Source organism: Tursiops truncatus, chromosome 7, assembly GCF_011762595.2.
Source record: "Tursiops truncatus isolate mTurTru1 chromosome 7, mTurTru1.mat.Y, whole genome shotgun sequence".
In the NCBI taxonomy this organism is placed as follows: domain Eukaryota; kingdom Metazoa; phylum Chordata; class Mammalia; order Artiodactyla; family Delphinidae; genus Tursiops; species Tursiops truncatus.
The window spans coordinates 113,702,239-113,729,016 of record NC_047040.1 but is presented as its reverse complement, the minus strand read 5'-3'; the positions used below and the strand labels follow the sequence as shown (position 1 = coordinate 113,729,016).

Here is a 26,778-nt window from a genome sequence, read left to right as displayed (position 1 = left end):
TGCCTCCGCCCTCGGGGCCCCGCCCCCATAGCCGGGCCTGCGTGCTTTGCGTCCAGCCCCGCCTCCAAGAGTCCCGCCCTTCTGTCTCTCTCCCGGGGCCCCGCCCCCAGAGCCGGGCCGGCGTGCTTTGCGTCCCGGCCCCGCCCCCAAGAGTCCCGCCCTTTTGCCTCCGCCCTCGGAGCCCCGACCCCGGAGCCGGCAGGTGAGCTTTGCGCCTGGCCCGGTCTCACCCTGCGCACGTGCTCGGCGTCCTGGGCTGCTGCGGAGGCGGAGGTGAGCGCGCGGAGCGGGCCGGGCTGACGTGCGGCTGCGGGCGGGCTCCCTCGGAGGTGTGTTCCAGCACGCGGGGCGTAGCCTAGGGGTTGGAAGTGGAGTGAGGGTCCTGCGGCCCCTTCTCGCCGGGCTGCCCGCAGGATGGGCGGCACCACCCCCCAGGCCTCCTTGGAGCGCGCGGCCTTGGCGCTGGCGGGCCTGGGGGCGTTGGGACCTTCGCCTGGCACCTTTCTTCCCCGGCCTCAGTTTCCTCGTTGGCGAAAAGGCCCAAGTGATGTGACTCCTCAGGACTCTGCTGCCCCCTTGTTTGCAGCAATTAGTTTGCTGATTAAACACTTCTCGGACAGGAGGACAGGGAGCTTCAGCGAAAGTTAAATAATTGTGAATTTTTACTGAAATATTTTCGGATGAAATAATAGGATGCCCCGAATGTGTTTCAAAATAAACCGGTTGGAGGGGAGTATGTGTGGGATTAGAGGCAAAGCAAGACTGGCCATGACTTGATAGACTGAAGTTGGTTTATGATGTACTATTTTGTCCACCGTTCTGTATGTTTGTAATTTATCATCAGAAATACTCTATAATGAAAAATCTGCTGTGGACGCCTGTGTTCAAATACTGGGCCTGTATTAGTCTGCTAGGGCTGCAGTGACGAGAACTGGGTGAGAGACATGTCTTTCAAGGTGTCAGCAGGGCTAGTTTCCTCTGAGGCCCCTCCCACTGGCTTGTAGATGGTCACCTTCTGGCCTGTGTCTTCATGGTCCTTCCTCTGCGCCTGTGTCCTAGTGTCCTGTTCTCATAAGGACACCAGTTATATTGGATTAGGGCTCATCCTAATGACCTAGTTTTAACTTAGTTGCCTCTTTAAGGATCCTATCGATGTCTAAATACAGTCACATTCTGAGGTCCTGGGGGTTAGGACTTCAGCATATGAATTTGGAGGGACGCAATTCCGCCCACAGCATGGCCGCTTTACGTTTGGGATTTTGACCAGTTAGCCTGTCTGTGCCTCGGTGTTCCCTGGTGTAATGAGTCACAGAGGTGTAAGGAGTCCGTCATTAAATCATGTCTGCAGCACTCTCAGAAGTGTGTCGAACACGTAGTAAGACTGAGTGAGTGGAACATGCTTCATGTGTCCTGGGATCGTGCTCAGTAGGGGTGGGTGGTGGAGTGAGGGGTTGGTTGCTTGGTGCTGTGCCTAGCCAAGGGCATCAAAGTTGTAATCACAGCCATTTCCTCAAGGGTGTCTGCTCCTTGCTGGGCACCGATTGTTGCGTGTGTGTTCACTGACAGCACAGACACCCTCTGGTGGGCCGCTGTCACATGCCCATCTGACCCGTGGGGAAGGCGATGCAGAGATAGGGCTGGAGCCTGTGCTCTGACTACCGTGCGTGCGTATCGCCTCCGTTAAAGAGGATGTGGCCCTGGGGGTGTTCAGTCTGCAGGTAGACCCGAGGAGCTGTTGGCTCACTTCTCTTTCTCTTGGCCCAGGTTTACAGAGGTGGCAGCCCTCATGGCAGGTCCCCTGTGGCGGGCCACAGCCTTTGTGCAGAGACACAGGACGGCCCTGTTGGTGGGTTCCTGTGCAGGCCTGTTTGGGGCTCAGATCTCGTACCACCTCTTCCCGGATCCTGTGGTCCCGTGGCTGTACCAGTACTGGCCTCAGGGCCAGCCAGCCTCCCTGTCCCCAGAGCTGCAGAGCCTGTTCGAGGAGGTGCAGCAGGATATCGGGGTCCCCTCGGGCCACCGCTTCAAGGCCTTCACCACCTTCACCTTCCAGCCTGTGAGCGCCGGCTTCCCGAGACTCCCTGCCGGGGCCGTGGTGGGCATCCCCGCCAGCTTCCTGGGTGACCCAGTGACCAACGCTGACCGGCCCGTGGTCGTCCACGGGCAGCGAGTGGACTGGCAGAGCCCAGTGGGTGCCCGGCTGAGAGATGCCCTGACTCTGTCCCACGACGCCCAGAAGTTCGCCTTGGCCAGGGAGGTGGTGCACCTGGAGAGCGGGGCGGCCGCCCTGCAGGCCCTGCCAGCCCCCGCCTGCCTGGTGGGCACCTGGGCTCTGGGCGTGGGAGCCAAGCACGCCCTGGGGCTCTACGGAGGCCCCATGAACTTGCGAGCCGCCTTCAACTTGGTGGCGGCAGTGGCGGGCTTCGTGGCCTATGCCTTGTCCACGGACTCTCTCACTCACTCCCTGGAAGCCTGGCTGGACCGCCGCACGGCCTCGCTGTCCGCAGCCTATGCCCGGGGCGGGGTGGAGTTCTACGAGAAGGTTCTGTCGGGCAACCTGGCCCTGCGCGGCCTCCTGGGCCGGCCCGGAGAGAAGCTGTACACGCCCAGCGGGAACGTGGTTCCCAGACACTGGTTCCGCATCAAGCACCTGCCCTACACGGCCCGCCGGGACTCGGTGCTGCAGGTGTGGAGGGCGGCGCTCAGCCCCCGCAGCCCCTGAGGGCCTCATGGCAGGGGCGGTTCCAGATGGAGCAGGTACCACCCCGCCCTGGACTTGGGGGGGGTGTAGGGGGGAGGGGCGCTCCTGGGGCCTCTGCGCCCGCAGCCCGGTGTCGGCAGACCTGCCGGCTGTGGAGCTCAGCAGCCCAGATTCTCCCCCCCTGGGCCTGACGGGGAGAGAAGGTGTTGCTGGAACCCAGCAAGACCTCCTGGTAGGAGCGCTGGCCGAGGGAGGGGAAGGAACAGGCCTGCGAAGCCGAGGCCCTGCAGTCAGGAGCCTGGACGCGCAGAGCACAGAGCGGGCTTGGGGAGGGGCTGCGGTGAGGGACGATGGGGGCGAGGCGAGCGGGGCTCGCCGGGAGGTGAGGAGGGCGGAGCGGGACAGGTGGGCAGTGGGTCAGGCCTGGTGTCCCACTTGGGACCCAGCGGAGGCTGCGGCCTTGCCCGCTTGTCTGCCTCCAGCCCTCTGGATAAAGCAGACCCCACTTTTTTTTTTCCTATTTTATCTTTTTATTTTATTTTTTTAACATCTTTATTGGAGTATAATTGCTTTACAATGGTGCGTTAGTTTCTGCTGTATAACAAAGTGAATCAGCTATATATATACATATATCACCATATCTCTTCTTTCTCGTGTCTCCCTCCCTCCCACCCCTCTAGGTGGTCACAAAGCACCGAGCTGATCTCCCTGTGCTGTGCCGCTGCTTCCTGCTAGCTGTTTTACATTTGGTAGTGTATGTATGTCCATGCCACTCTCTCACTTCGTCCCAGCTTACCCTTCCCCCTCGCCGTGTCCTCAAGTCCATTCTCTATGTCTGCGTATTTCTTTTTTTTTTTCAGTACGCGGGCCTCTCACTGTTGTGGCCTCTCCCGTGGCGGAGCACAGGCTCCGGACGCGCAGGCGCAGCGGCCATGGCTCACGGGCCCAGCCGCTCAGCGGCATGTGGGATCTTCCCGGACCGGGGCACGAACCCGCGTCCCCTGCATCGGCAGGCGGACTCTCAACCACTGCGCCACCAGGGAAGCCCTATGTCTGTGTCTTTATTCCTGTCCTGCCCCTAGGTTCATATCCTTTTTTTTTTTTTTTTTTTTTAGATTCCATATATATGTGTTAGCATACCGTATTTGTTTTTCTCTTTCTGACTTACTTCACTCTGTATGGCAGACTCTAGGTCCATCCACCTCACTACAAAATGACTCAATTTCGTTTCTTTTTATGGCTGACTGATTGTATATATGTGCCACGTCTTTATCCATTCCTCTGTCGATGGACACTTAACGTTGCTTCCATGTCCTGGCTATTGTAAATAGAGCAGCAATGAACATTGTGGTACATGACTCTTTTTGAATTATGGTTTTCTCAGGATATATGCCCAGTAGTGGGATTGCTGGGTCTTATGGTAGCTTTTTTTTTTAGTTTTTTTAAGGAACCTCCATACTGTTCTCCATAATGGCATTCCCACCAACAGGGCAAGAGGGTTCCCTTTTCTCCACACCCTCTCCAGCATTTATTGTTTGTAGATTTTTTGATGATGGCCATTCTGACTGCAGACCCCACTTTTGACCCTTGGGCAGGAGACCCCAGCAGGAAAGGTGAGGAGGGTTGTGATGAGCAAGCCAGGCTCACTTGGTCATTTATGTGTTCTTTTTTTTTTAATATTTATTTATTTATTTGGTTGTACCGGGTCTAGTTGTGGCAGGTGGGCTCCTTAGTTGCAGCACGTGGGCTCCTTAGTTGTGGCACACGAACTCTTAGTTGCAGCGTGCATGTGGGATCTAGTTTCCTGACCAGGGATCGAACCCGGGCCCCCTGCATTGGGAACACGGAGCCCCATCCACTGTGCCACCAGGGAAGTCCCTCATGTGTGCTTTTTTTAAAATTTATTTTATTGAAGTATAGTTGATTTACAATGTTGTGTTAATTTTTGCTGTACAGCAAAGTGACTCAGTTACACATATATACATTCTTTTTTTCTATTCTTTTCCATGATGGTTTATCACAGGATATTGAATAGAGTTCCCTGTGCTCTACAGTAGGACCTTGCTGTTTATCCGTCCTATATGTTTAATAGTTTACATCTGCGAATCCCCAACTCCCAGTCCTTCCCTCCCCCAGCCCCTCCCCCTTGGCAACCACAAGTCTGTTTTCTATGTCTGTGTGTATGTTTCTGTTTTGTAAATAAGTTCACTTGTATCATTTTTTTAGACTCCACATATAAGTGACATCATATGGTATTTGTCTTTCTCTGTCTGACTTACTTCCCTTAGTATGATAATCCCTAGGTCCATCCATGTTGCTGCAAATGGCATTACTTCATTCTTTTTCATGGCTGAGTAGTATTCTGTTGTATGTATGGACCACATCTTCTTTAGCCATTCATCGTCAATGGACATGTAGGTTTCTTCCATGTCTTGGTTATTGTGGATAGTGCTGCTATGAATATTGGGGTGCATGTAAGCTTTTCAAGTCAGAGTTTTCTCAGGGTATGTGCCCAGGAGTGGGATTGCTGGATCGCATGGCAACTCTTAGTTTTTTGAGGAGCCTCCATACTGTTCTCCACAGTGGCTGCACCAATTTACATTCCCACCAGTAGTGTAGGAGGGTTCCCTTTTCTGCACACTCTCTCCAGCATTCGTCATTTGTAGACTTTTTAATGATGGCCATTCTGACCAGCATGAGGTGATACCTCGTTGTAGCTTTGATTTGCATGTCTCTAATTATTAGTGATGTGGAGCAGCTTTTCATGTGCCTCTTGGCCATCCATATGTCTTCTTTGGAGAAGTGTATATTTAGGTCTTCCACCCATTTTTTGATTGGGCATCTTTTCAAGCCATTCATGTATTCTTTTTGTTGGTGGTTATGTTTTCCCTGGAAGAGTTGAATAATTCAGGCCTGGTGCCAGTGTAACTCGGGACAAAGGGATTAAGCCACACCCAGGAAGGGCACAAAGCCAGCCCGGGAGGCCCACTCAGAGGCCGGGCGGTCCCTGCATAAGACTGTGGATGGAGAGAGCAGGCAGGGGTGGCCTGATTCCTGCTGGGTCCTTGACCGTGGTCTGGGCTCAGCACTCTGGCCCCATTCTGGGTGAGCCTTGGGGTCCCCGCCCTGGGCCCCGGCAGACGGGTTTCTGAGGGCAGAGCATCCGCTCTCCCAGGGCCTGCTCTCAGTAACGCAGGAGCCGGGAGGAGGCCGGCGTTCCTGCTACTCCGTCCAGGTGGGAGGGTAAGGGGCCCCAGCGTGGGTGGGGCGGGGAGGCGACCCCCTGAGACGGCCCCTTAGTTGGCTCCGTCTACCCCAAGTCACCAACTTTGTCTCCACTCAGGGGCTGTTCCCAGACCTCACACGCTTCCCGTGGCCCAGCCCCAAACCTGGGCTGGCCGCGAGCCCCGACTCCCGGGCATCCGCGCAGCCCCGCATCCCGCGCAGCCCTGCCATCTGGCTCAGGCCGGTCCACTCCCAGGCAGAGCTCTCCCGCCGCAGCCCTGGCAGGCAGCTGTTGCTAAGAACCTGCTCTGGGCTGGACCTCCCCCCACCCACCCCTCCATCCCACCTCGTGTCTAAACCAGGGCCCGGCCTCGTGATGTCCCTGCCCAGCGGCTCCCGGCTCCATCCCTTGCCCTCCCCAAGCGGTTCCTCATGTGGGCTTCCTGCCCATTCTCCCCACCTCCCCCAGCTCTTAGAAGCTCAGGTCTGACTGGGTTCTCTCCTGCTTAAAACCCTTTGCAGGCATCCCTTTGTTTTCAGCCAAAGCCGAGCCTCCGAGCCTGGGCCGCTCTGGAATCCGGCCCTATAAGCATGTGGGTTCCTCGACTGCCCTCCCCTCCCCACATGGGCCTCCGTCTGGGGCCCTCTCTGCTGGCCTGCCCTGTCCTGGATTTTTAGGTGCTCCCTCTGCAGGAACCCTCAGGGACCGAGCCCACCATGCCCTGCACCTCTTCCTAGCCTCTGCTGCCAACGGTAATTAAGGGAGCGCGGCTTAGCATCTCCTCTGCTGAAATGTACTGTCTGCAAGAGCAGCGTTGTGTGTCCCGTTGACAGCTCTGGACTGAGGCTCTCCACGTTTTTGAATAAATGAATAAGGCTCTTAAGCTCCGACACACACGGGCCTGGCACCTTAGGGTCTCCGAGCAAGTACAGTACGGCTGGCTGGATGCCCCGGATAAGGCCATTACGAATCCTGTGACCCTGTCCTAGCTTCCCAACTTGGGACGCTTTCCAAGGGCACGGCCTGGCCCCGCTCTTCCATGGTTGCTGACTTCATTGGGGAAACCAGGACACTTGTGGGTCCCTTTCTTTCCTATAGAGCACAGATCAGTTCTCAGAGCACCAGGGACCCCAAGAGGCTTTAGGGGAGGCTGACCCCCCGAAATTCTGTGGTATTTTGTGCCCCTACAGGCGGTTCAGGGTCGATCCCAGAAAGGCTTTGAAGCTGGGCCAGGTGGCAGGAATTTACCCTGTAAATGCTGCCCTGCGCGTTTCCTTCTCAGATGCCTGCTGCAGACCTTAGTCATCAGGCTCTGCATGGGACCCCAGAGAACGCTGTTCTAGTGTGTTATGCCCCACACACATTCATGGTTCTCGGAGCTACATCAGCACGCAGGTACTCCCCCCTTCCCCCGACACGGTCAGAATGCGGGGAAGGGAGTCCCAGGGTCCCGGTGCTGGCACTGGCCCTGACCCTAGCAGGCTCCACTGCCTCTGTCCCCACCAGCCACTGTCCACGATACAGGGCCGCGTGCAGCACGCCTGGAGCTGGGCGCATGCATGTGGGCTCCTGGTCTCCACGTGTGCACGTGTCAGAGGCTAGGTCCCAGATGGGTGCGTGGTCCCCACCCCGTGAGACCTCCTGCCTGTTGCATCCCCGGAGTCACGTTTATGGGGCCCTTATTGGGCACCAGACACTGTGCTAGGTTCTTAGAGGTATTTTCGTAAATTTACGCCCAAATTGGAACATGTAGTTGGTAACATCCTTTTGATTTTGCAGGCAAGCACGTAGCACAGAAAGGTGAAGAAATTTTCCCCAAATCTCAGAGCTTTGTAAGTGGCGGAACCAGGATTTGAAGCTGGCAGTCTGGCCCCAGATCCCGTTCTCACAGCCCTGGACCTGTTGATCCTGAGGGCTCCATGGTGCAGACTTGTCCTGTGGCCTCTCTAGCCTTTCTCCCCATGCCACTGAGGGGTGACTTTGCAGCCTCCCCTCTTTTATCAGGAAAAAATGGTCCCGAGCCGAGCCTTCTGGAACTTCCAGGGGAGACCCTTCCAGCTAGCTGAAGAGGGGCCGCCCAGTCCATCATGCCTAGGGCTGCGGTGGGGATGGGCAGAGGGGAGGGCTGTTACAGAGCCTTAGGAGGCCCCAGCTGAGGAACAGGGGTGCTCAGGAGGTGGAGAACACGGGGGGGGGGGGGCGGCGCAGCCGGGGCGGGCTCAAGTCCTGGTCCTGCCGCTTTCGCGAAGTGACCCCAAGCAAGGGACTTCACACCTCTGGTCCTGAGTTTCCTGTCTGTACGATGCGGACATTAATGTGTGTCGTGCAGCATTCTTCTGACAAGGAAAGTAAAATAAAACTTGCAAAATGTGAATCCCAGACAGGGTTTACAGTAAGCTTTAAAAGAAGATTGGTTCCTAAATGTTAGTGCTTTTAAGCGGTCCAGGTAGCAGGGTGTTCAGGTCTTGCAGTTGTGCCCAAATACCAGCAGTTTCTTGTGGCTGGAACCTTCCCAGGGAGCCCTCACCACCTCACACAGGGCTCCACTGCAAGCTCTCAGAGCCGCGGTGGGGGCAGGTCCCTACCTTGCCCTCAGCTGACGCCTTTTGGGAAATTACTCAGCAGCAGCTGAGAGCAAAGGACCCAGGGGGCCCTGGGGAGACAGCAAACGGGAGAAAAGGGCATTAAAATAGGAGATGGTGGGCTTCCCTGGTGGCGCAGTGGTTGAGAATCTGCCTGCTAATGCAAGGGGACACGGGTTTGAGCCCTGGTCTGGGAGGATCCCACATGCCGCGGAGCAACTAGGCCCGTGAGCCACAACTACTGAGCCTGCACGTCTGGAGCCTGTGCTCCGCAACAAGAGAGGCCACAATAGTGAGAGGCCTGTGCACCGCGATGACGAGTGGCCCCTGCTTGTCACAACTAGAGGAAGCCCTCGCACAGAAACGAAGACCCAACACAGCAAAAATAAATTAATTAATTAATAAAGTCCTACCCCCAACATCTTCTTTAAAAAAAAAGTAGGAGATAGTGGGGTTTCTTTAATTGAAGTCTAGTTCATTTACAATGTTGTCTTAATTTGCACTGTACAGCAAAGTGATTCACTTTTATATATATACACATTCCTTTTCATGTTCTTTTCCACTATGGTTTATCACAGGATATTGAGTATAGTTCCCTGTGCTCTGCAGTAGGACCTTGTTGTTATCCATTCTCTGTGTAATAGTTTGCATCTGCTCATCCCAAACCCCCAGTCCATCCCTCCCCCAGCCCCCTCCCCCTTGGCAAACACAAGTCTGTTCTCTATGTCTGTGGGTCTGTTTCATAGATAAGTTCATTTGTGTCATATTTTAGATTCCACATATAAGTGATTTCGTATTTGTCTTTGTCTGACTTCACTTAGTATGAGAATCTCTGGGTCCATCCATATTGCTGCAGATGGCATTGTTTCGTTCTTTTTTATGGCTGAGTGGTATTCCATTGTACGTGCACCACATCTTTATAAAATGGGAGATGGTCTTTTACACCTACTACACAGGTGATGTTTAAATCCTAGAACCTCTGGATGAGTGAGGGTGTGGTAAAGTCGGTACAGCGTGTGCCCTTGGTGACACTGTAGGAAGCAGCCTCCAGGGTGGCCCCCAGTGGTCTCTGCTCCTGCTGTTCTCAGCCTGTGTCATCCTTTCCTCTTGCTCTTGGTTTAAAACAACAGAATAAGGCAAGTGTGATTATGTTACAAAAGACTGTGGCTTCCGTCTTACTAGCAGACTGTTAATCTTCTCAGACACGTGCTTTGATGAAGCGTCTTGCTGCGCTGGACAGGCCCACATGGCTCAGAAGTAAGGGCGGCCTCTGAGCCACAGCTGGCGGAGCAGTGAGACCCTCAGTCCAGCAGCCCACAGGGAACTGAATCCTGACAACAGCCGTGTGAGCTTGGAAGAAAATCCCTCCCCAGTCAGGTCTCAGATGAGACCCCAGCCTCGGCCGGTGCCTTCACTGCAGCCTGTGACACCCCGAAGCAGAGGACACAGCTAAGCTATGCCTGGATCCTCAACCCACAGAAATGCTGAGATGGTTGTCGTGGGTTATGTTAAGCCTTCGTTTTATGGTAATGTTTCATGCACAGTAGGTAACTGACCCACATGGTTAATTGACATACTATGTTTAGGAAGCAGTTTAGCAAAAGTTGACACGCCACATGGGTAACTTCAAACCTAGAAACTCATTCTAGAGCCATCATCCAGCAGAGACTAAATCAGATATGCCCAAAGATGTGCATAAGAGCACTACCTATAATATAAAAAAAATAGGGATAATGGAAATACTGAAAAATAGCGACTTAGGAAACTTTGGTTGGTATATTCATTTGTTGAATATTGGTCAGTCACTAAAAAGCATAAGTATGAAGACTATGGTAGAAACATGTAGAAATAGTCTAAATATCAAGTGTTCTTAAAAATATGAAGTACAACATGCAAGAGGATTGCAATAATGTAAATATGGTAAAAGACCTGTAAGGAAATTTGCAAAATTTCTGTAATTCAAAATTTCATAAGAGAAAGTAATTCTGTAATGGTGGAATTTTGAATGGCTTTATTCATCAGTATATATATAAGGACTTACCTCTATGGCTGTATTAATATAGATGTGTATGAAGGCTCCCTCAGAGGGGTCCAAGGACCCACCCCCTCTCCCTGCATCAAGGTGACAGATCCTGGCATCACTGCTTTTGGCCTATATCCTTGGGGCGTGGCCAAGCTTCTGCCTGTCAGTTACCATGGCAATCAGGAAATGTGCTGCTCAGATCTGCTGCGGGAGCAGAATTGACTGACAGTCCCAGCTGCTGTTTCTCTAGATCCACCACCATGCTTTCACTGAGGCCGTGCCTCTCGCGGGCTGCTTTCAGGCAGGGGTTGATCCTGGTGCAGTACTCACGCAAGCCCATTCTGGTGAACTGTGGGACCCCTCCAGTGGTGGACTGTGGCTCAAGGACACCCTAGTGGCCTGGGCAGATCTTTCTTAGAACTGCTCTGAGGTCTGAGACCCTTCTACCCAGGCCTCCTTCCTTCCCCACCTCCTTCACAGATGTCAGCCCTGCTTTGTGGTTTCCCCAGCACACCTCTTACTCAGGTAATCCCGTCTCGGTGTCTCTTTCTCAGAGGATCTGAACTAACAGTTACCCCTCCCTCAGTCGGGTGCTCTGTGAGGCCCGGGGGGCGCACCCTGCCCTGTCTGCCTCTGGGGTTCGCAGACCTGCAGAAGTAAACCTGCAGTGACAATACGGTGCAGTGAAGGTTAGTGTGGAAGCACAAGGGAGGGTGCCTAACTCAGCCTGGGCTGGAAGTGGCCAGAAAGGACTCCCCAGAGGAGGGGCCCCTGTTGCTGAAACCTTCAGTGTGCGTTGAAAGAACCCAGTGCTGATAGTTAATATTAAATACGTATGTAACACAGATGTGCCAGACCCTTTACATGTGTTAATTCACGTAATGCCTGCGACAGTCCTCTTATCCCCATTTTACAGATGGGAAGATCCAGGCATAGACAGATGAAGTGGTTTTCCTCCAGCCAGTGCTAGACTTGGGGTCTGAACCCAGGTGGTCTGGCCCTAGAGGTTGTGTTCTTAGCCACTGGACCATGTTAGCCAGAGACAGGCTATGGGAATAGCTAGAAACAAAAGCTAGAAACAAGACAGTTTGTGTGGTTTTTGTGTCAGCCAGAGCCCAACTGGGAGACTGAAAGCCCACAGTAATTTGAACAGGGAAAGCTTAACATGAAGAATTATTATTGTTGACAGTGGGTTGAGAGGCCCAGGCAGGAGCAGAGAGACCAGTTTGCGGGGCGGGGGGCGGGGAGGCACTGTGATACCAGAGGAGACATGAGGCTGGCTTGAACTTGGCAGTGGAGGTGGAAAGAGTCAAGACTCAGACTACATTTAGGAGGCAGTATGGGTGAAATTCGGTGATAGACTGGGTCTGGGGGGTGTGGCAGAGGAAGGTCAGAGGTCAAGGGTCAGGAATGTCTCCTGGGTTCCAGGTTGATAGATGGGTGACTGCGGTCTGCCCTTCTCTCTGCTGCAGAGCTCACAGACACTGGATCCCATTCTCCTCCTGTCTCCTGGACATCCCTCCTTCCTTATTGATTATGCCTCCTTGGAAACGCAGTTTTGTTGTTAATGATGATGATGGTTGTGATGATGGAGATGATGATGGTTGTGATGATGGAGATGATGATGATGGAGATGATGGTGGTGATGATGATGGTGGTGATGATGATGATGATGGTGGTGATGGTGGTGATGATGGTGATGGTGATGATGATGGAGATGATGGTGGTGATGATGGTGGTGATGATGGTGATGATGATGGTGGTGATGATGATGGTGGTGATGATGGTGATGATGATGGAGATGGTGATGGTGATGATGGTGGTGGTGATGATGATGCTGGTGATTGAAGCCTTTCAATGCACTGGGAGCTTGAGAGTTCCCAGATTGAGGCAGCACCCACAGATTGTTCAGAGCAAAGGCCAATGGGGATGAGTAGCTGTGCCCATAGGCTTGATCCTGCTGATCCAGCAGGCCTGGGGGACACAAGCTTATCTTTTGCAGTTCCTGGGACCACCTGGACTCAAAACCATCCTGACTCTGGACTTCCTCCAGTCCCACCCCCGTACAGCCTTTGTTCCCCAGAGGGCCCTCTACAAGTCAGAGGTAAACTGCATCAGTGGATCGACTCATGCTGTCACCCACCTGCACATACCCCTCCCCCGACCTGCTGCAGAGACAGTTGCCCCTGCTGGGCACTGCCGACCTTGTCAAGGGCTGGAGGGTGCTCAGCTGGGGCCAGAACCTACGTGGAGGGAGGGAGGGGGCCGGGCATCCGCACGCTGCACAGACAGCAATATCATTGCTTTATAGTCAGACCCTCTGTATTGATAGACTTTACTGCTGTCACCAAACAAGACCAACCAGAGTCTGATACCTTGACACTGACCCTTTGACCGGCTAGTTCAACACAGACATTTCCAGCATGACTGTAATTAGGCTCTCACACAGCACAATCTGGTGGACGCTCTGTATCTGCTTTCTGGCTCGGTTTTCCAAGCACTCAATATCAGTTTTGAATTTTCCCTACATTGTCCACACGTGGATCCTAGGCCTTTTCCCCAGCAGAGGGTCTCCCTCACTTTCCTGGGTCGCTGAGCTTACCTGCCCTGAGCTGGTCCCCTTCAGAGCTGAGCACACCAGCTGGAGGCCCCTTCTGGTTCCCACTGCTTGTGCGCAGCCCTGTGGCCTGAAATAAGTATGTCTTTGTCGATGTGCTTAGGTAAGAAAACATGGGAATCAGGGTCCTGGGAGACTGGGGTCGACGGGGGGGGCCTCGGCCAGGGGCTGACCCTGCAGGTGCATCTCCAGGAAGCCTTTAGCCTCAGGACCAGCCCAGAACCTGGTTGTGCAGCTTACTACCACGGGCACATTACTTACCTTCTCTGTACCTTGGTTTCCCGTCTGTAAATGGGAATAATGGCAACGCCCATCTCCTGGAGTTGTTTTAAGAGGTTAATGAGTTGGTACTTGTAAAGCACTTCGAACAGTGCCTGGCACAGAGTTAAAGCTAAGGAAGTGCAGGATGACTTGTATTCCCCGAGATGCCACGCGGAGCCTTTGGAAACGCCTCCGGTGGTTGTGATGGGGGTCGGGCTGGCAGTACTGCCCTGCACAGAGCTCTCACCCCCCGGCAGAGCCTCATTCGTGTGTCTGACACCTCCACCAGCCCCCGGCCTCTCTAGGGGCAGCCACCGGGCCACCCCAGCCTTTATTCCCTGGACCTGACATCGTCTTCGGGGTTCAGGAAGTGTTGGCCAAATCCAGGACTGAGTCGCGACTGGCGGGAAGGCCTGTGACAAACGGGCAGACAGACCCCAGCGGCGCTGGCCTGTGAGGGTTGGCTCAGCCCGCGTTTCTCAGGGGTGCACGGGGGAGTGGCTGCTGAGCAAGGCGTCTAAACCCCAGTCTTGTCGCCTCTGGATAAAGCACCTCCAAAGCGGGCCCAGTGCCTTCGGACACTGCTCCCAGCAGCAGCTGAAGGCTGCCTCGGCATCAGCCCGCAGGTCTGGACCGGCTGACTGCCCTGTGCGGGCGCCTGCAGAGGGAGGGTGTCCCAGGCCTGAGACCTGGACTGGGCCCCTGCCGAGGAAGCTTGTCAGATGCCCCGCGTGGCAGAGGGGCACATCTCAGAGCCCCAGTGGGAATCAGGCCAGAGCTGCGCCCACCCCCCCCCCCCCCCCCCCCCGCGCCGCCCCTCCTGCAGACCCAGCGCTTCCCCGCCTCCAGCTCCTGTCCAACCCGTTTTGGATCTGGGCGCTAAGGCTCCCCCTGCAGGCCGAGCGAGTGCCAGGAGCCATCTGCTGCGTAAGCCTGCGGGCTTGCATACACACCAATTGATTCTGGTTTGCCTCCTGATGAGGTCTTCAGTTGAGCCAAGGTATCAGAGGCTACGTTAACCTGAGGAGTGCAGGGGAAGGGCGGGGGCAAGAAGCCCAGGGACAGCTGAGGCAGCCCAGCAGGCAGGAGGCCTGTGAGAGCACGAGGCCCACGGCCCCCTGCCCCTGCCTGGCCTGACGCTGGGCCGGCCCTCCGCAAAGCTGGCAGAGCCCCCTGGCTTCCCCAGGGCCTGGCGGGCAGTCGTCCCCTAGGCCTGCCCTGTCCAGTCCCCCGTGGAGCTCCCTCCACAGATCAGTATCACCCCCGCACGTAGGAAGCAGCCGCTCCACTCCGGCTGTTGCCTTACATTATCTACTTAAATGACCGCAACCCCCTTAAAGAGACGCAGGATTACGCCCCTGGTCCAGTTGGGAAGCAGCGGCTCAGAGAAGCTAGGGAACTTGCCCATGGACACACAGCTGTTGCTGGTGCAGCCACCACGGGCCCCCCGGAGCCCTGACATGATGCCTGTGCTGTTTCCTCTGTCAAGGCTGCAGCCTCACCGGGGAAGCAGGGATCACCCTGGGTTTCCACAGCTGGGACAGCAGCACCCTTTTGTGAAGCAGCAAAGCCTCCTGCAGACCCCAGGGAGCCCCAACCCCTCCTGGGACATCCGTGGTGAACAGATTCGGAGGAGTAGCACGGGGGGCACCCAGGAACCCCGACTGGAGCATTTCAGTCGCCAGGTCACTGCTTTGTCCTCTGGGGATATGATGCTGGCCTGAGGTCTCTCTTTGAAACCCAGTCCCCCTAAAACCGAGTTCCCCTGCCGAGTTTATGAGTGATCTCTCAGTCCCGGACCTTATTCCCTCTCTCGTCTCCTCTGACCTCAATCCTGTGCTCACTGGACACCGAGCAATCAGAGTCAGATGAGAACAGTTGCTGTTGTCGGCAGTGTGATAGTGAACTCAAATTACCGGTGTAGACATCACCGCTGAGGTACACACGCAGGGTGTCTCTCCAGCACAAGATGAGCTCACACACCCGTCACTGCTGGGAGTGGGTTGTGCTGTGTGCATTTGTGTATCGCTGTGGCCGAGGTGCTGTCCCCACCTGCTCCCTCCCCCTTTGAGGGCGGCTGTGAGCCATGAGGGGTCGCTTCCCTGGGAAAGTATCTGACAGCCAGGGGTCTCCATCCCCCCTGTACCCAGCCCGCGTGGTTTTACAGCCCAGATTTGGGGGTTGTTACCACTGAATTAGGTCCTCCTTCCTGCCACTAGACCACACGGAAGAGCCCAACTACAAGAGTCAAACTCTCTTGGCTTAGACAGTTCATGTTCACTGGGGGTGCGAGGCGCTCATGAATAGGAGGTGAGGCTTCTGCTCACGGAAGCAGCCTGCAAATCCTGCAAATTCTTACCGCTCAGACCCTCACAGCCTGGTGTCAGCTGATGCCGCAAAGCCTTTCTGAAAACAAACGTCAAGAAGTGATTGTGCAAGACAGAGCCGCTAGAAATGCCTCGTTTATGGGTGTGTGAGAAGGTCTTTGTGCCTTTCTTTTTCTTCCATTGGAAGAGCATAAGCTCAACTAAGGTGACAGCCCTGGAATGCGAACAGAGCCGGCCGGGTCCCCCCCGCCACCCGCCTTCACACCCAGCTCTGAAACGCTGAAAGCAGACTTGAGGGGCTGTCTTCCTGCACGCGGTTCGAGCACCACCCCCGCCCCGTTCCCATGGCAGCCTGGCACGCTCCACTGCACTCTTCACACTGCACCCCGTCTGGTCCCTTGTCAGTCTGTCCCAACTGGGCTGTGAACGCCTGGCGCCTGGCGAGCGGGGCGAGCCTTCCTGCCTCTCGGCCACCTGGCTGAGCACCTGGCAGGCTCTAGGTGGGAGCGGGGATGGGCAAGAGTGGAGAGGCCAGAGGAAGCCCCAAGAGGGGAGGACCCCCTGTGGGCCTGAGGGCCACCACACCCCAAAGCATTTACCGAGCACCCTGGGTACCGTCGCAGTGCATGGCTCTGGGGAAAAGTCCAGGTTCGTAAGATGCAGGCATCAGCTTACAAGCACTTGCACGTGTTTTGAACTTCACACGCTGTCATGAGTAGATTGTACACAGTCAGCCTGTTTACCTGAGAAGAGAGTGGTTCTGCAGCGTTCACATGGGGTGTAACAGAAGGGGCGGGAGCCTTGGGCCACGCACGTGTTTTGAGTCCCCAGCCAGCCTCGGACCTGGCGGAGCTTCATCGCCCTGGTTTCTGGGGATGGGAGCTCTGCAGCCACACCCCTCTTACCGTGCCCCAGCCTGGCCTGGGACCTAGGACAGCAGGACTTGCCAGACAAGACGTGCACGGGTGCCCTGAGTCAGGAGTGGCCCAGGCCTGCACCACCTCACGCCCAGGTCCACAGAGCACCCTCCAGGGCCCAGCCGAGGAGGCAGGCAGCAAATACATGCAGGAGCCGGGCAGCCTGGATGGGGCGTGTCTGGGAATCCCAGGGCCCAGAGGTGAGATCCGACCCGAGGGGCCGTGCCCTGGGAGCTGGGGCTGGGTGGACAGCGGCTGAGTTCGTTGCTGAGAGCCCTGTGTGTCCTAGGACTGACCCGGGGAACCGTCAGTTGCCAGTATTGTCACCCGCCTCACGGTGACCACGGGGGTAGCCCGACCCTCCATCCATCAGCACACAATTCTCAAGCCCTGACTGTGCACCAGGCTGTGTTCTGGGCCCTGCAACCATGGCGATGGAGAAACATCCCTGCCTACATCCCACAGACAGTAAGCAAGGAACAGGCCGTCGTGGAGCCTGTGAGACCACGCGCAGGGCTGCTTGGGACAAGGAGGCAGAGGTGCCGGCTCGGGGGGTGAGAGTGGCCGAGAGAGGCCCGCACGGAGGAGGGGACCTTGGGGCAGAGCTGAACGGAGTGAGGGAGCCAAGTGGACACGGGGGTGGGGGGCGTTCCCAGCAGAGGTAGGGGCCGGGCCAAGGCCCGGGGGCAGGGGCGAGCCTGGCACGCCTGGGGCAGCAGGAATGGGAGATGCCGCGAGAGCCGAGGGGGGTGAAGCTCAGCGCCCCCCCTCGCTGGGGCACCTTCGTTGCTCTGTGCTCTGCGCTCTGCGCTTGGAGTCAGCTGTCTTTGGCCAGGGAAGCAGCCTGCCTGGACGAAACTCCCCACGGTTGCCTGTGGCCTGAAGCGGCCACCTGCAGGCCGGTGCTGAGCGCCCGGCGCACCTGGGGGACATCCAAAGGCGCGGCCCCCAGGGGTGCCCGTCTCACCCAGCTTGCGCTTGAATGGAACTGCCGCAAGCCAGGGAAACCACAGACTTGGAGGGGTGGCGGGCTTCTGCCCCTGCTCCGTCCGCCGCCTGCCTTGGTCACCAGCTCCATGTAACCCCGGGCTGTCTTCCTCACCTGCAGGCGTTTCCTCTGCAGCCTTCAGGCCTGCTCTCCGCCCCCAGTCTGTGCACTGCAGCCCTCCCCTTCCTGCCAGCCTGGGGGCTCCTCTGCGGGCAGCCTCCCGGTCTCTCTCCTTCTCCTGAGGTGCCTGTTTCGTCCCCTTGTACGCAAGCACCCAGCATTGCTGCCACTGCGGAGAGAATCTCTAGAAATTCTGGTTGAACAGCGGGGAAAAGAAGCTGGCTGTTGGCTCGCTGGTTCTGGTGACTGGACCTCAGGGTGGACGGAACCGGGAGATGGGGACACAGGCCATGGAAGGAGGGCGGGGACGGGAGGGGGCCGTGCAGGAGTCTGCAGTCTCCTGAGGTGACGCATCCCTGAGTCCGCAGTTTCCTTGTGCTGGCTGGGAGCCTGGGGGTCCCGCGGCGCTGGCCGAGGCGTCCCCAGACACTCAAACCAGGCTTGTCCACCTGGCGGGCATGCACGTCTGCATCTGCCAACAAGTAGCCTGTGGTCCCTGCTCATCTGTGCTCATTTATCCTCACAGCAGCACACAAAGCGGAAATTCTGGACTCCTCAGAGGTTACATGCCGGCCCACGTCACACCCGCCGCGGAGCCACGGCTCATGGGGCAACGTCAGCTGCAAAGACCAGAATTTCTTCTGGCTCCCCTCCCGGACTCAGTGTGTTCTTGGCTGGCCTCAGCCTGCAGCGGCTTGAAGCAGGGTTTCGGTTCCCGGCCAGAGACTGAGGTCGGGCCGTGGAGGTGAGAGCACCGAATCCAAGCCACCTGACCAGCGGTCAGTGACAAGGCCCTGGCCCTTCAGCTTTGCAGAAAAGAATTCCCACAAAGACAGAAGGTAGAGAAGCAAAGTGTTTATTAGGAGAAAAGAAGAGTGCAGTACGTGTGGATAGACACACGGGCGGGCTCAGAGAGAGAGTCGCGCCCTCGTGGCCATTTGAATCACTTTTATGGGGCATTTCTGCCGGGTTTCCCCTGGCCAGTCATCTCGCTCTGCCTGCCTCTGTGTCCGTATTTGTTTATGTCAGGGTCCTGGCCTGTGCGTGCGCATCTCTTAGCCGAGGCGGATTCCACCGCAGAGGCCTATGGGGAGTTGCCATCACCTACTGCGGGGCGGTGCCCCTCCCTTTTTGACCTCCAAGGAGCTTCCTAGCCGGGAATGTCTCCTTGACTTCGAGAATGAGGAGTATGTGGTCTCTTATCTTCTGTGGGGCAGGGCCCAGCCTCCTCTCTCGATTGTCCTGCTGATCTGGTCTTGGAGTATTGGTCCACAGGGCATGAATCTCCAGTTGCTTACCCTGGGGCGGCCCGTGGTCAGACCTGGCTCCAGGCGAGACTGAAGCACATGTTCAAGGTCTCACCGAAGGGCCCCAGCTCGCAGCAGGTCTCTTTTCTCCCTGCGCTCTTCTCTCTGCCGCTCACCTTCTCCGTCTCTCTCTTTCACGAGCGGATTCCCTCCTTGCTCTCCCTGGTCGTCTGAAGATGGCTCCTGACAGCAGGCACGGCCCTGCAGCTCAGAGCTCTAAGAGGGCAAGTCCCCTCTGCAGCCCCGACCCTACAGGAGGGGTGAGGGAGGGCAGGGACGCGGGGGGGCGTGCCTTGGGAAACAGGCTCTCTCTTCCACCCCCTCCTTTACTCTCCTTCCGTGCTTCTCCCCATTTAGCCGCTGTGCCCCGGCCCTCTGGAAAGACAGGCAGATATACAGAGCAGAAAGCAGAATAAAAGCAGTCGCTTCCTCCCAGACCATTAGGGGAAGAGAGTCACTGGGAGCAGACAAAAGATCTGGGAGGAAACCACCAGGGAGTGGGAGCTGATTCCCTGCGGAGGAACTGGAGCGGAGGTGAGAGGCGGACCTTGGCCCTGGGCTGTGGCAGGACCAGCTGGGGCGGTGGGATGTGAGGGCAGAGCGGACCTGCCCTCATCAACCTGTGAGGCACTGGGTGTGGGGAGGGAAGAAGTTGAAAAGAGCTGAGCTTTTTCTTTTCCTTATCTGTCCTTTCAGAAAGCCAGGTGCCCCTGTGAAGTGATGGAGCCGCAGGCGGATTCCCGGGAATCCAGAGGTAACCAGCGAAGGAGTCCGCTAGCAGGAACGTGGGCCCTCTCGGTGGGGACTCCCTGGGTGCTGCCTGCAAGGACAGATGACAGGAGGCGGCCCGGTGGCTGCACACCATCTGTCTTGGCTCCATGAGCATTCCCTCTTCCCTCTACCTGCCTCGAGGACATAATCCCAAGGAGAGGGCAGAGAGAAACCCTGAAATGATGGAAATCAGGTTGCTACAAATACTTGGTGAAATTGGAGTTCAAAAACAGAGCAAAATAAATTTGCTCTTCTTGACCTGGGTCAGAGACAAGCAAAAACGCTGCAGGGAGAAGGGGCATAGATTACACTGGGGTGTTGGGGGTATGTGGACATGGAAGGCTTCCTGCAGGAGGTGAGGCTGGATCAAAAACTGAAGGTTCTTGGGACTTGAAGAACCTGGTGGCGCAGTGGTTAAGACTCGCGATCCCAGTGCAGGGGGCCAGGGTTCGATCCCTGCTCAGGGAACTAGATCCCACATGCATGCCACAGCTGAGAGTTCGTATGCCACAACTAAGGAGCCAGTGAGCCACAACTAAGACAGTTCTCGTCCCCAGGGATGTGAATCCAAGCATCCCTCAGGTGCTCAGAGCCCTGTGGGAGCTCTTCAGGGGGCCAGTTCCAGGGCCCGCGCTCATGCCAGGGACTGTGCTCAAGGTGGCTGGTGCTTGGCGCCTGCAGGACCGGCGCTGGCAACGTTTCTCGCAGATGCCTGGCTGGCCGGCAGGGGGCGCAAGCTCGCCACAGCCCGGGGCCCAGGAGCCCCCGGGAGCAGCCGGGTGGGTGGAAGCCAGGATGCTGAGTCTCCTGGCATTCAATAGTCTTCGAGGGCCCACCCCAAGGCATCCCCCCCGCCCTCCCCGAGCGCTGAATCCAGCCCTGCGTTTTCTGAAGAACAGTTCCTTCAGGGGCCGCCCAAGCCTCCTCCTGACTCGTAATTCGAAAGGTAAGAGGTGACGACCCAGAGTGGTTTCCAGGGGTCCCGGGATGGCTGGGGAGTGTTCTCACCTGGGCTCTCCAAGCCTGCAGACTGTGGAGAGACCTCCATGAACTGAGTCACTTAACATGGCAGTTGTAGAAAAATAATTCCGGGCAAAGATGCTGGTTGTAGCAATTGAGCAGAGACCAATCTAAGTATCTTCTAATACTACTGCTGCTGCTACTACTAATAATGTCATAGACCGACCAAATGATGAAATAATTCTTAGCCATTGAGAACCCTGTCTTCCATGGAAGCAACCTAAGTGTCCATCGACAGATGAATGGATAAAGATGTTGTTCATATGTACAATGGAATATTAGCCATAAAAAGGAATGAAATAATGCCATTTGCAGCAACATGGGTGGACCTAGAGGTTATTATACTAAGTGAAGTAAGTCAGAGAAAGACAAATATCAAATGATATCGCTTATATGTGGAATCTAAACTATGACACAAATGAACTTATTTAAGAAACAGAGGGCTTCCCTGGTTGTGCAGCGGTTAAGAATCTGCCTGCCAATGCAGGGGACATGGGTTCAATCCCTGGTCCGGGAAGATCCCACATGCCACGGAGCAACTAAGCCCGCAAGCCACAACTACTGAGCCTGTGCTCTAGAACCCATGCTCCACAACAAGAGAAGCCACTGCAGTGAGAAGCCCGCTCGCCGCAACTAGAGAAAGCCCGCGCGCAGCAACGAAGACCCAATGCAGCCAAAATAAATAAATAAATAAATTTATTTAAAAAATAAACAGAAACAGACTCAGAGACATAGAAAACAAACTTATGGTTACCAAAGGGGAAAGGGGGTGGAGGAGGGATAAATTAGTAGTTCGAGATTAGCTGATGCAAACTACTATATATAAAATAGATAAACAACAAGGACCTACTGTGTAGCACAGGGAACTATATAAGATATCCTGTAATAAACCATAATGGAAAAGAATATGAAAAAGAATATATATATATATCTGAATCACTTTGCTGCTCTCCTGAAACTAACACAACATTGTAAATCAACTATAAGAGCACTGTCTTCAAGAAATCTCTAATGACGTAGGATAATGCTCATAATATCATATGCTAATTCTCCATGTGTCTTTCCAGAATCCGTTTCTGCTCTGCCCTGCACCCCAGTGCACTGCTTCATCCCAGTTCCCTTTGCTTCTGGCTGCAAGTCAGACACACCAGAGGGAGGCTTGGGAGGAGAGAGGCTGGGCAGGGTCTTCTCCACTCTCTCCTTGCCTCAGATGCCTCCAGGACTACAGCTCCCTCTGGGCAGCCCGTCTAAGTCTGCACCCTCTCTGGACTCTGATACCTCCCTTTTCTTCTCTTGCCCTTTTGGCCCTGAGGGTGGTAAGAGCTCCCTGCTCTGGACAGCTCCTGGGTGCCTCAACATCCTCCGTTTGTTCCCTTAAAACGGAGGAGGTAAACTTGTCCATGTCTCTGCAAGTCGTCCTTCACTAAGCGGCTCTCCGTTTGAACCATCAGAGCAAATGCTTTTCCTGCCAGGGCTCTGAGTGACGCACATGTTAAGTGTAGAGAGAAGAATACAAAGCTTTGTACAGGAAAAAAAGACCTGGTGCTTCATCTGCATCATTTCACTGCACCCTCACAGCCATGCAGCAGAATGCAGTCAACAGGAATGTCGACACCAGATTCAAATTTAGAAAGCGTTTGAAGGAACAGTCTAATCATGCCTTTATGGAAGGGAAGAAGATGCTGACAAAGGAAAAGTGAAAAAGGCACACTAGATATGTATTCCGTTTTTATTTTTTAAAGTTTATTTATTTATTTATGGCTGCGTTGGGTCTTTGTTGCTGCGCGTGGGCTTTCTCTAGTTGTGGCGAGCGGGGGCTACTCTTCATTGCAGTGCATGGGTTTCTCATTGTGGTGGCTTCTCTTGTTGTGGAGCACAGGCTCCAGGCACGCAGGCTCAGTAGTTGTGGCATGCGGGCTCAGTAGTTGTGGTTCGCAGGCTCAGTAGTTGTGTCTCACGGGCTTAGTTGCTCTGTGGCATGTGGGATCTTCCCAGACCAGGGCTCAAACCCGTGTCCCCTGCGTTGGCAGGCGGATTCTTAACCACTGCACCACCAGGGAAGTCCCTATTCCATTTTTAAACTGCCATAAGTTACTACTAGATTGCAACTTTTAATGCATAATATTTTAACTCTTTTAAGAATGAGCCTCTGAGAAGAGGAGGGGGCCACGTGAGCTCAGATGACCTGATTTTTCCCAACACGATATTCTAACCCCACTTAGAATGGGAGGGACTGACTTAACTTCTTAGAATCCCAGCTGTACCGCTATGTGATGTTATGTAACTCTGTGCAGTGATGATATAAACCCCTGCCTCCAGGGTCACTGTGATGGTTGACGAGTCTGTGCTGTGAAGCGTCCGGCCCTGTGTCAGGTCACAGTGGGGACTCGGCTGCCTTGTCTGGAGTGGACTTACTGCAGCAGCTGCGTGGTGAAGAAGAGATGGGGTGCGAGAGGCAACGCTTCGTGCCGTGACCTACGGCTGGCACATAGCAGTGGCCCCTAATAAGCTGTTGACAAGTCAGTGGTGAACAGATGGATGCTGTGCGCAGATCTGCCCTCCCCAGGCTGGGTCCCAGCAGCACTGTGCAGCCGCCTCTGTTTCACAGGAGGGTCTTCATTCTCTAGGTCGCTGTATTGCTGTGTAAGGAATTTCCTCAGGCGGTGGCCTGGGACGTCATGGATTTATTATCTCGGACTTCTGGGCACTGCCCAGCTGAGTCTGCTGCTCAGGGACTCGCAGGCTGTGATCAAGGTGCAGGAGGGGCTGCACTCCTACCTGGACACTTGACCAGGGCTGGCCTCAGAGCCTCGGCCCGAACTGTCCACCGGCCTCAGTGCCTTGCAGGCTCATTCTGGTTGCTGGCAGAGCCCATCTGCTTAGCTGCAGGACTAAGGTCCTTGTTCTCATGCTGGCTGGCAGCGCGCGATCCTCTCGGCTCCTGGAAGCCGCCCACACTCCCTTGCCAAGTGGCCCTCTCACCACATGGCAGCTTCCTTCCTCAGAGTCACCACGAAGGAATCTCTCACTCCAGCCTGCTCAGAGCTGTGACTGTGTGTGTGTGTGTGTGTGTGTGTGTGTGTGTGTGTGTGAGTCTGTGTGTGTCGTGTGCACACACACATGTATGATCACTCTGCCGTATGATGTAATTTATCAGAGGACTGACAGCCCATCGCTTTTGCCATATCCTGTTGGTTAAAGGCAAGTCCCAGGTTCCGCCCGCACCCAGGGTGTGATTCACTGGGGGTCACCTTAGGGTGTGTGTGCCACACCTATCCCCTCAGAGTTCTGTTGTCTGTTGTGATGAACAAATTTATGTATTTTCCTTCCACGTACACTATTTGCATTTTCCCCAGGATGTTCAGGAAGTAATTTCCTATCTCCAGATAACGTGATAACATCGGGTATCCTGGCAATGTTCGGACTGGTTTCCTTTGAGGCAGTGGAAGAGGTGGCCTCGCTACCAGAAGCCTTCACACTCTTCAGGGTCACTGCCCAGGTGGCCGTCCACTTGCCATATCAGTTCACCCATTTACTGGTTTATATTTCTTGAGCATCTGCTGTGCGCTTAGCATTGTACGCAGAGATAATGCTAGTCTCTTCCTGGGGAGCCGACTTCTTTACTTCCTTCTTTTCCTTCTGCTGAGTAAAAGCATATTCCTTTGCTTTCAGTCAAGATACATGTTCAACCACAAATCACAGAAAGCCCAACAGTGACTTCAATAAGTAAGGATTGATTTTAATCACCTAACAAGAAGCCCAGGACCAGGCAGTCCAGGGCTGGTGCAGCTGCTCAAAGATGTCATCCTTGTCCCAGACTCCTTGCTCCAGCATCTAACTTAGTCTTCGAGGTCACAAGACTGCTACCACAGCACCAGCCATTGCATCCATATTTCAAACAGGAAGAAGCAGGAAAGGCAAAGAGACTGGCCTTTTTGTCCTTGAAGGATCACCCTTCCTCAGGACTTCCGCCTACATCACATAGGCCAGAACTCGGTCACATAGTCACTAGTAACTCCGAGAGAACTGGGGGAAGTGGATTTTGTAGCTGGGCACCTCGTCATCAGGAAAAAAATCAAGCAGGAAGATGGGAAATGGATTGGGGGTTGGTCACCTGCGGGACCACTGCGGGGCTTTGGGCCCAATCTCACAGCCTCCCAAAGCTCAGAAAATACATCTACAGTTTCCTGCAGTGACAGCGGCTGAGTCTTTCTGGGTCCTCGTCGACAGGCTATGATGACACAGGGGTGTTCTTGCTTTATTTGCCAGGAAGGCATAATCTGAGCAACAGCAGGTGTCTTAAAATGGAACTCATGGTCTTGTGGCCCAGGAGCCCTGCCATCCAGAGCTCACTAGGGCAGGAGAGGTCTTGTGCCAGCAATGCTTAGGGGAGAGGTCTCTTTTCCTTTTCTTCTGAAAAACATGCACAAATGTAAGGGAATTCTGTGCAGGCCCTGGCCCTGTCTGCCCTGAGAGCCAGCCCACTTGCTCACCCCTGCTCTGCCCTGGGTCCCGGCGGCGGTGACCCCTGCTGGCTTTGTTGTGATTGCAGCCTGAGCCTGGCTGAGAGACCCTGGCAGCAGAGTCGGGGTTGGGAGGAAGGGAAAAGCAGGGGTTTTCCTCTCCCTTTTGACCTCGGGTCCTGTCCCCACCACAACTGTAGCTCCACCGTGGCTCCAGTGTCCCCAGAAGGCCTGCTGAGGTTTCCACTTTGCTCGGTGACCCCAACCCCCGAGCCCAGTGACACCACCTTTTTGTGTTGCTCTCTGGCCCGGGGCCGGCAGCTGCTGGCATTGATCTCGGTTCTCTGTTGGCTTCCTAACCCTAACCCTAACTCTCCCATCCCCACGGTGTGACCAGTACTTCGCCTAAGTCCCACTGCTTTAAATATTCAAGTGGGTTTTGCCCGCTGGCTAGATCCCAACTCAGAGAAACAGTACAATAAACACCCAAAACACCCATCACTTTGGTTTGACAATGATTGCCACTCCACGATACTTGTTTCATCTTTTTTTGTGTCTGTGGGAAAAAAATCCCAGCCCTCCTGGTGTTGCTTAAATGAGTTCAGTATGTATCTCTCAAGAATAAGGACATTTTCTTACATAACAAGTATATTCAAACTGCTCCCCCCTGTGTTCACACATTAACACACCTAACAAAAGGAGCAAACATTCCCTGTGCTCGCGCACTACCCAATACACAGTCAAATTCTCCCAGCTGCTCTGAAGGTGACTATTTTACAGTTGGTTTGTTTGAACTAGGGTTTAAACAAGACCCACACATTGCATTTGGTAGATGTGTTTCCCGGGTGTCTTTTAATCTGAAATGTCATAAGATGTCACACACGCTCACAGTAGGGGGCACAGCCATACTGAGCCCCCGACTCAACCTGTGTGTGCCCCCACCCCCCGCAGAGCCCCTTACACCAACTGCTTCTTCTCCCGGGACATCTCTGGATGCCACAGCTGCGTACTGAACTCTGCTCCCTGCTGCAGGCAGTAAGGGGTACGTTGTCTGTAAAGAACTTAAAAACAAATAATAAAACCATTTGCTATGGGCTGAAATGTGTCCCTCCCCCAAGATTCATAAGTTGAAGCCTTAATCTCCAGTACGATGGTGTTTGGAAGTGGAGCCTTTGGGTAATGAGGTCATGAGGATGGGGTCCGCATGATGGGATTAGTGCCCTTATAAGAAGAGAGGACAGAGCTTGTTTCCCTCTCTCTGTCTATGTCTCTGTCTCTCCCTTCCCCCTGCCATGTGAGGACACAGTGAAAAGGCCAGAAGAAGGAACTGAATATGCTGGCACCCTGACCTTGGACTTCCAGCTTCCAGGACTGTGAGAAGTAAATGTCTGTTGCTTAAGCCCCCCAGTCTGTGGTATTTTGTTACAGCAGCCTGAGCTAAGACACCACTAAAAG

The 26,778-nt window shown here is 54.8% G+C and overlaps 1 protein-coding gene across 2 annotated transcripts; it reads left to right on the top strand.

The window, feature by feature from the left end:
- Positions 1-158: 158 nt before the first annotated feature.
- TMEM177 (transmembrane protein 177) lies at positions 159-8,977 on the top strand. Of its 2 annotated transcripts, none has more exons than XM_033860339.2 (3): positions 159-273; positions 1,765-2,757; positions 3,382-8,977. In XM_033860339.2, the coding sequence occupies exon 2, from the start codon at positions 1,787-1,789 to the stop codon at positions 2,720-2,722; it is 936 nt and encodes a 311-aa protein (XP_033716230.1). In that variant the 5' UTR covers positions 159-273; positions 1,765-1,786; the 3' UTR covers positions 2,723-2,757; positions 3,382-8,977. The 2 variants fall into 2 exon arrangements, with proteins under 2 accessions (XP_033716230.1, XP_033716231.1); XM_033860340.2 differs by having other exon boundaries at positions 189-329.
- Positions 8,978-26,778: the final 17,801 nt, after the last annotated feature.

Bases quoted from the DNA above. Each gene is read 5' to 3' on its own strand.
- TMEM177 (XM_033860339.2), top strand. From the start codon at position 1,787: ATGGCAGGTCCCCTGTGGCGGGCCACAGCCTTTGTGCAGAGACACAGG.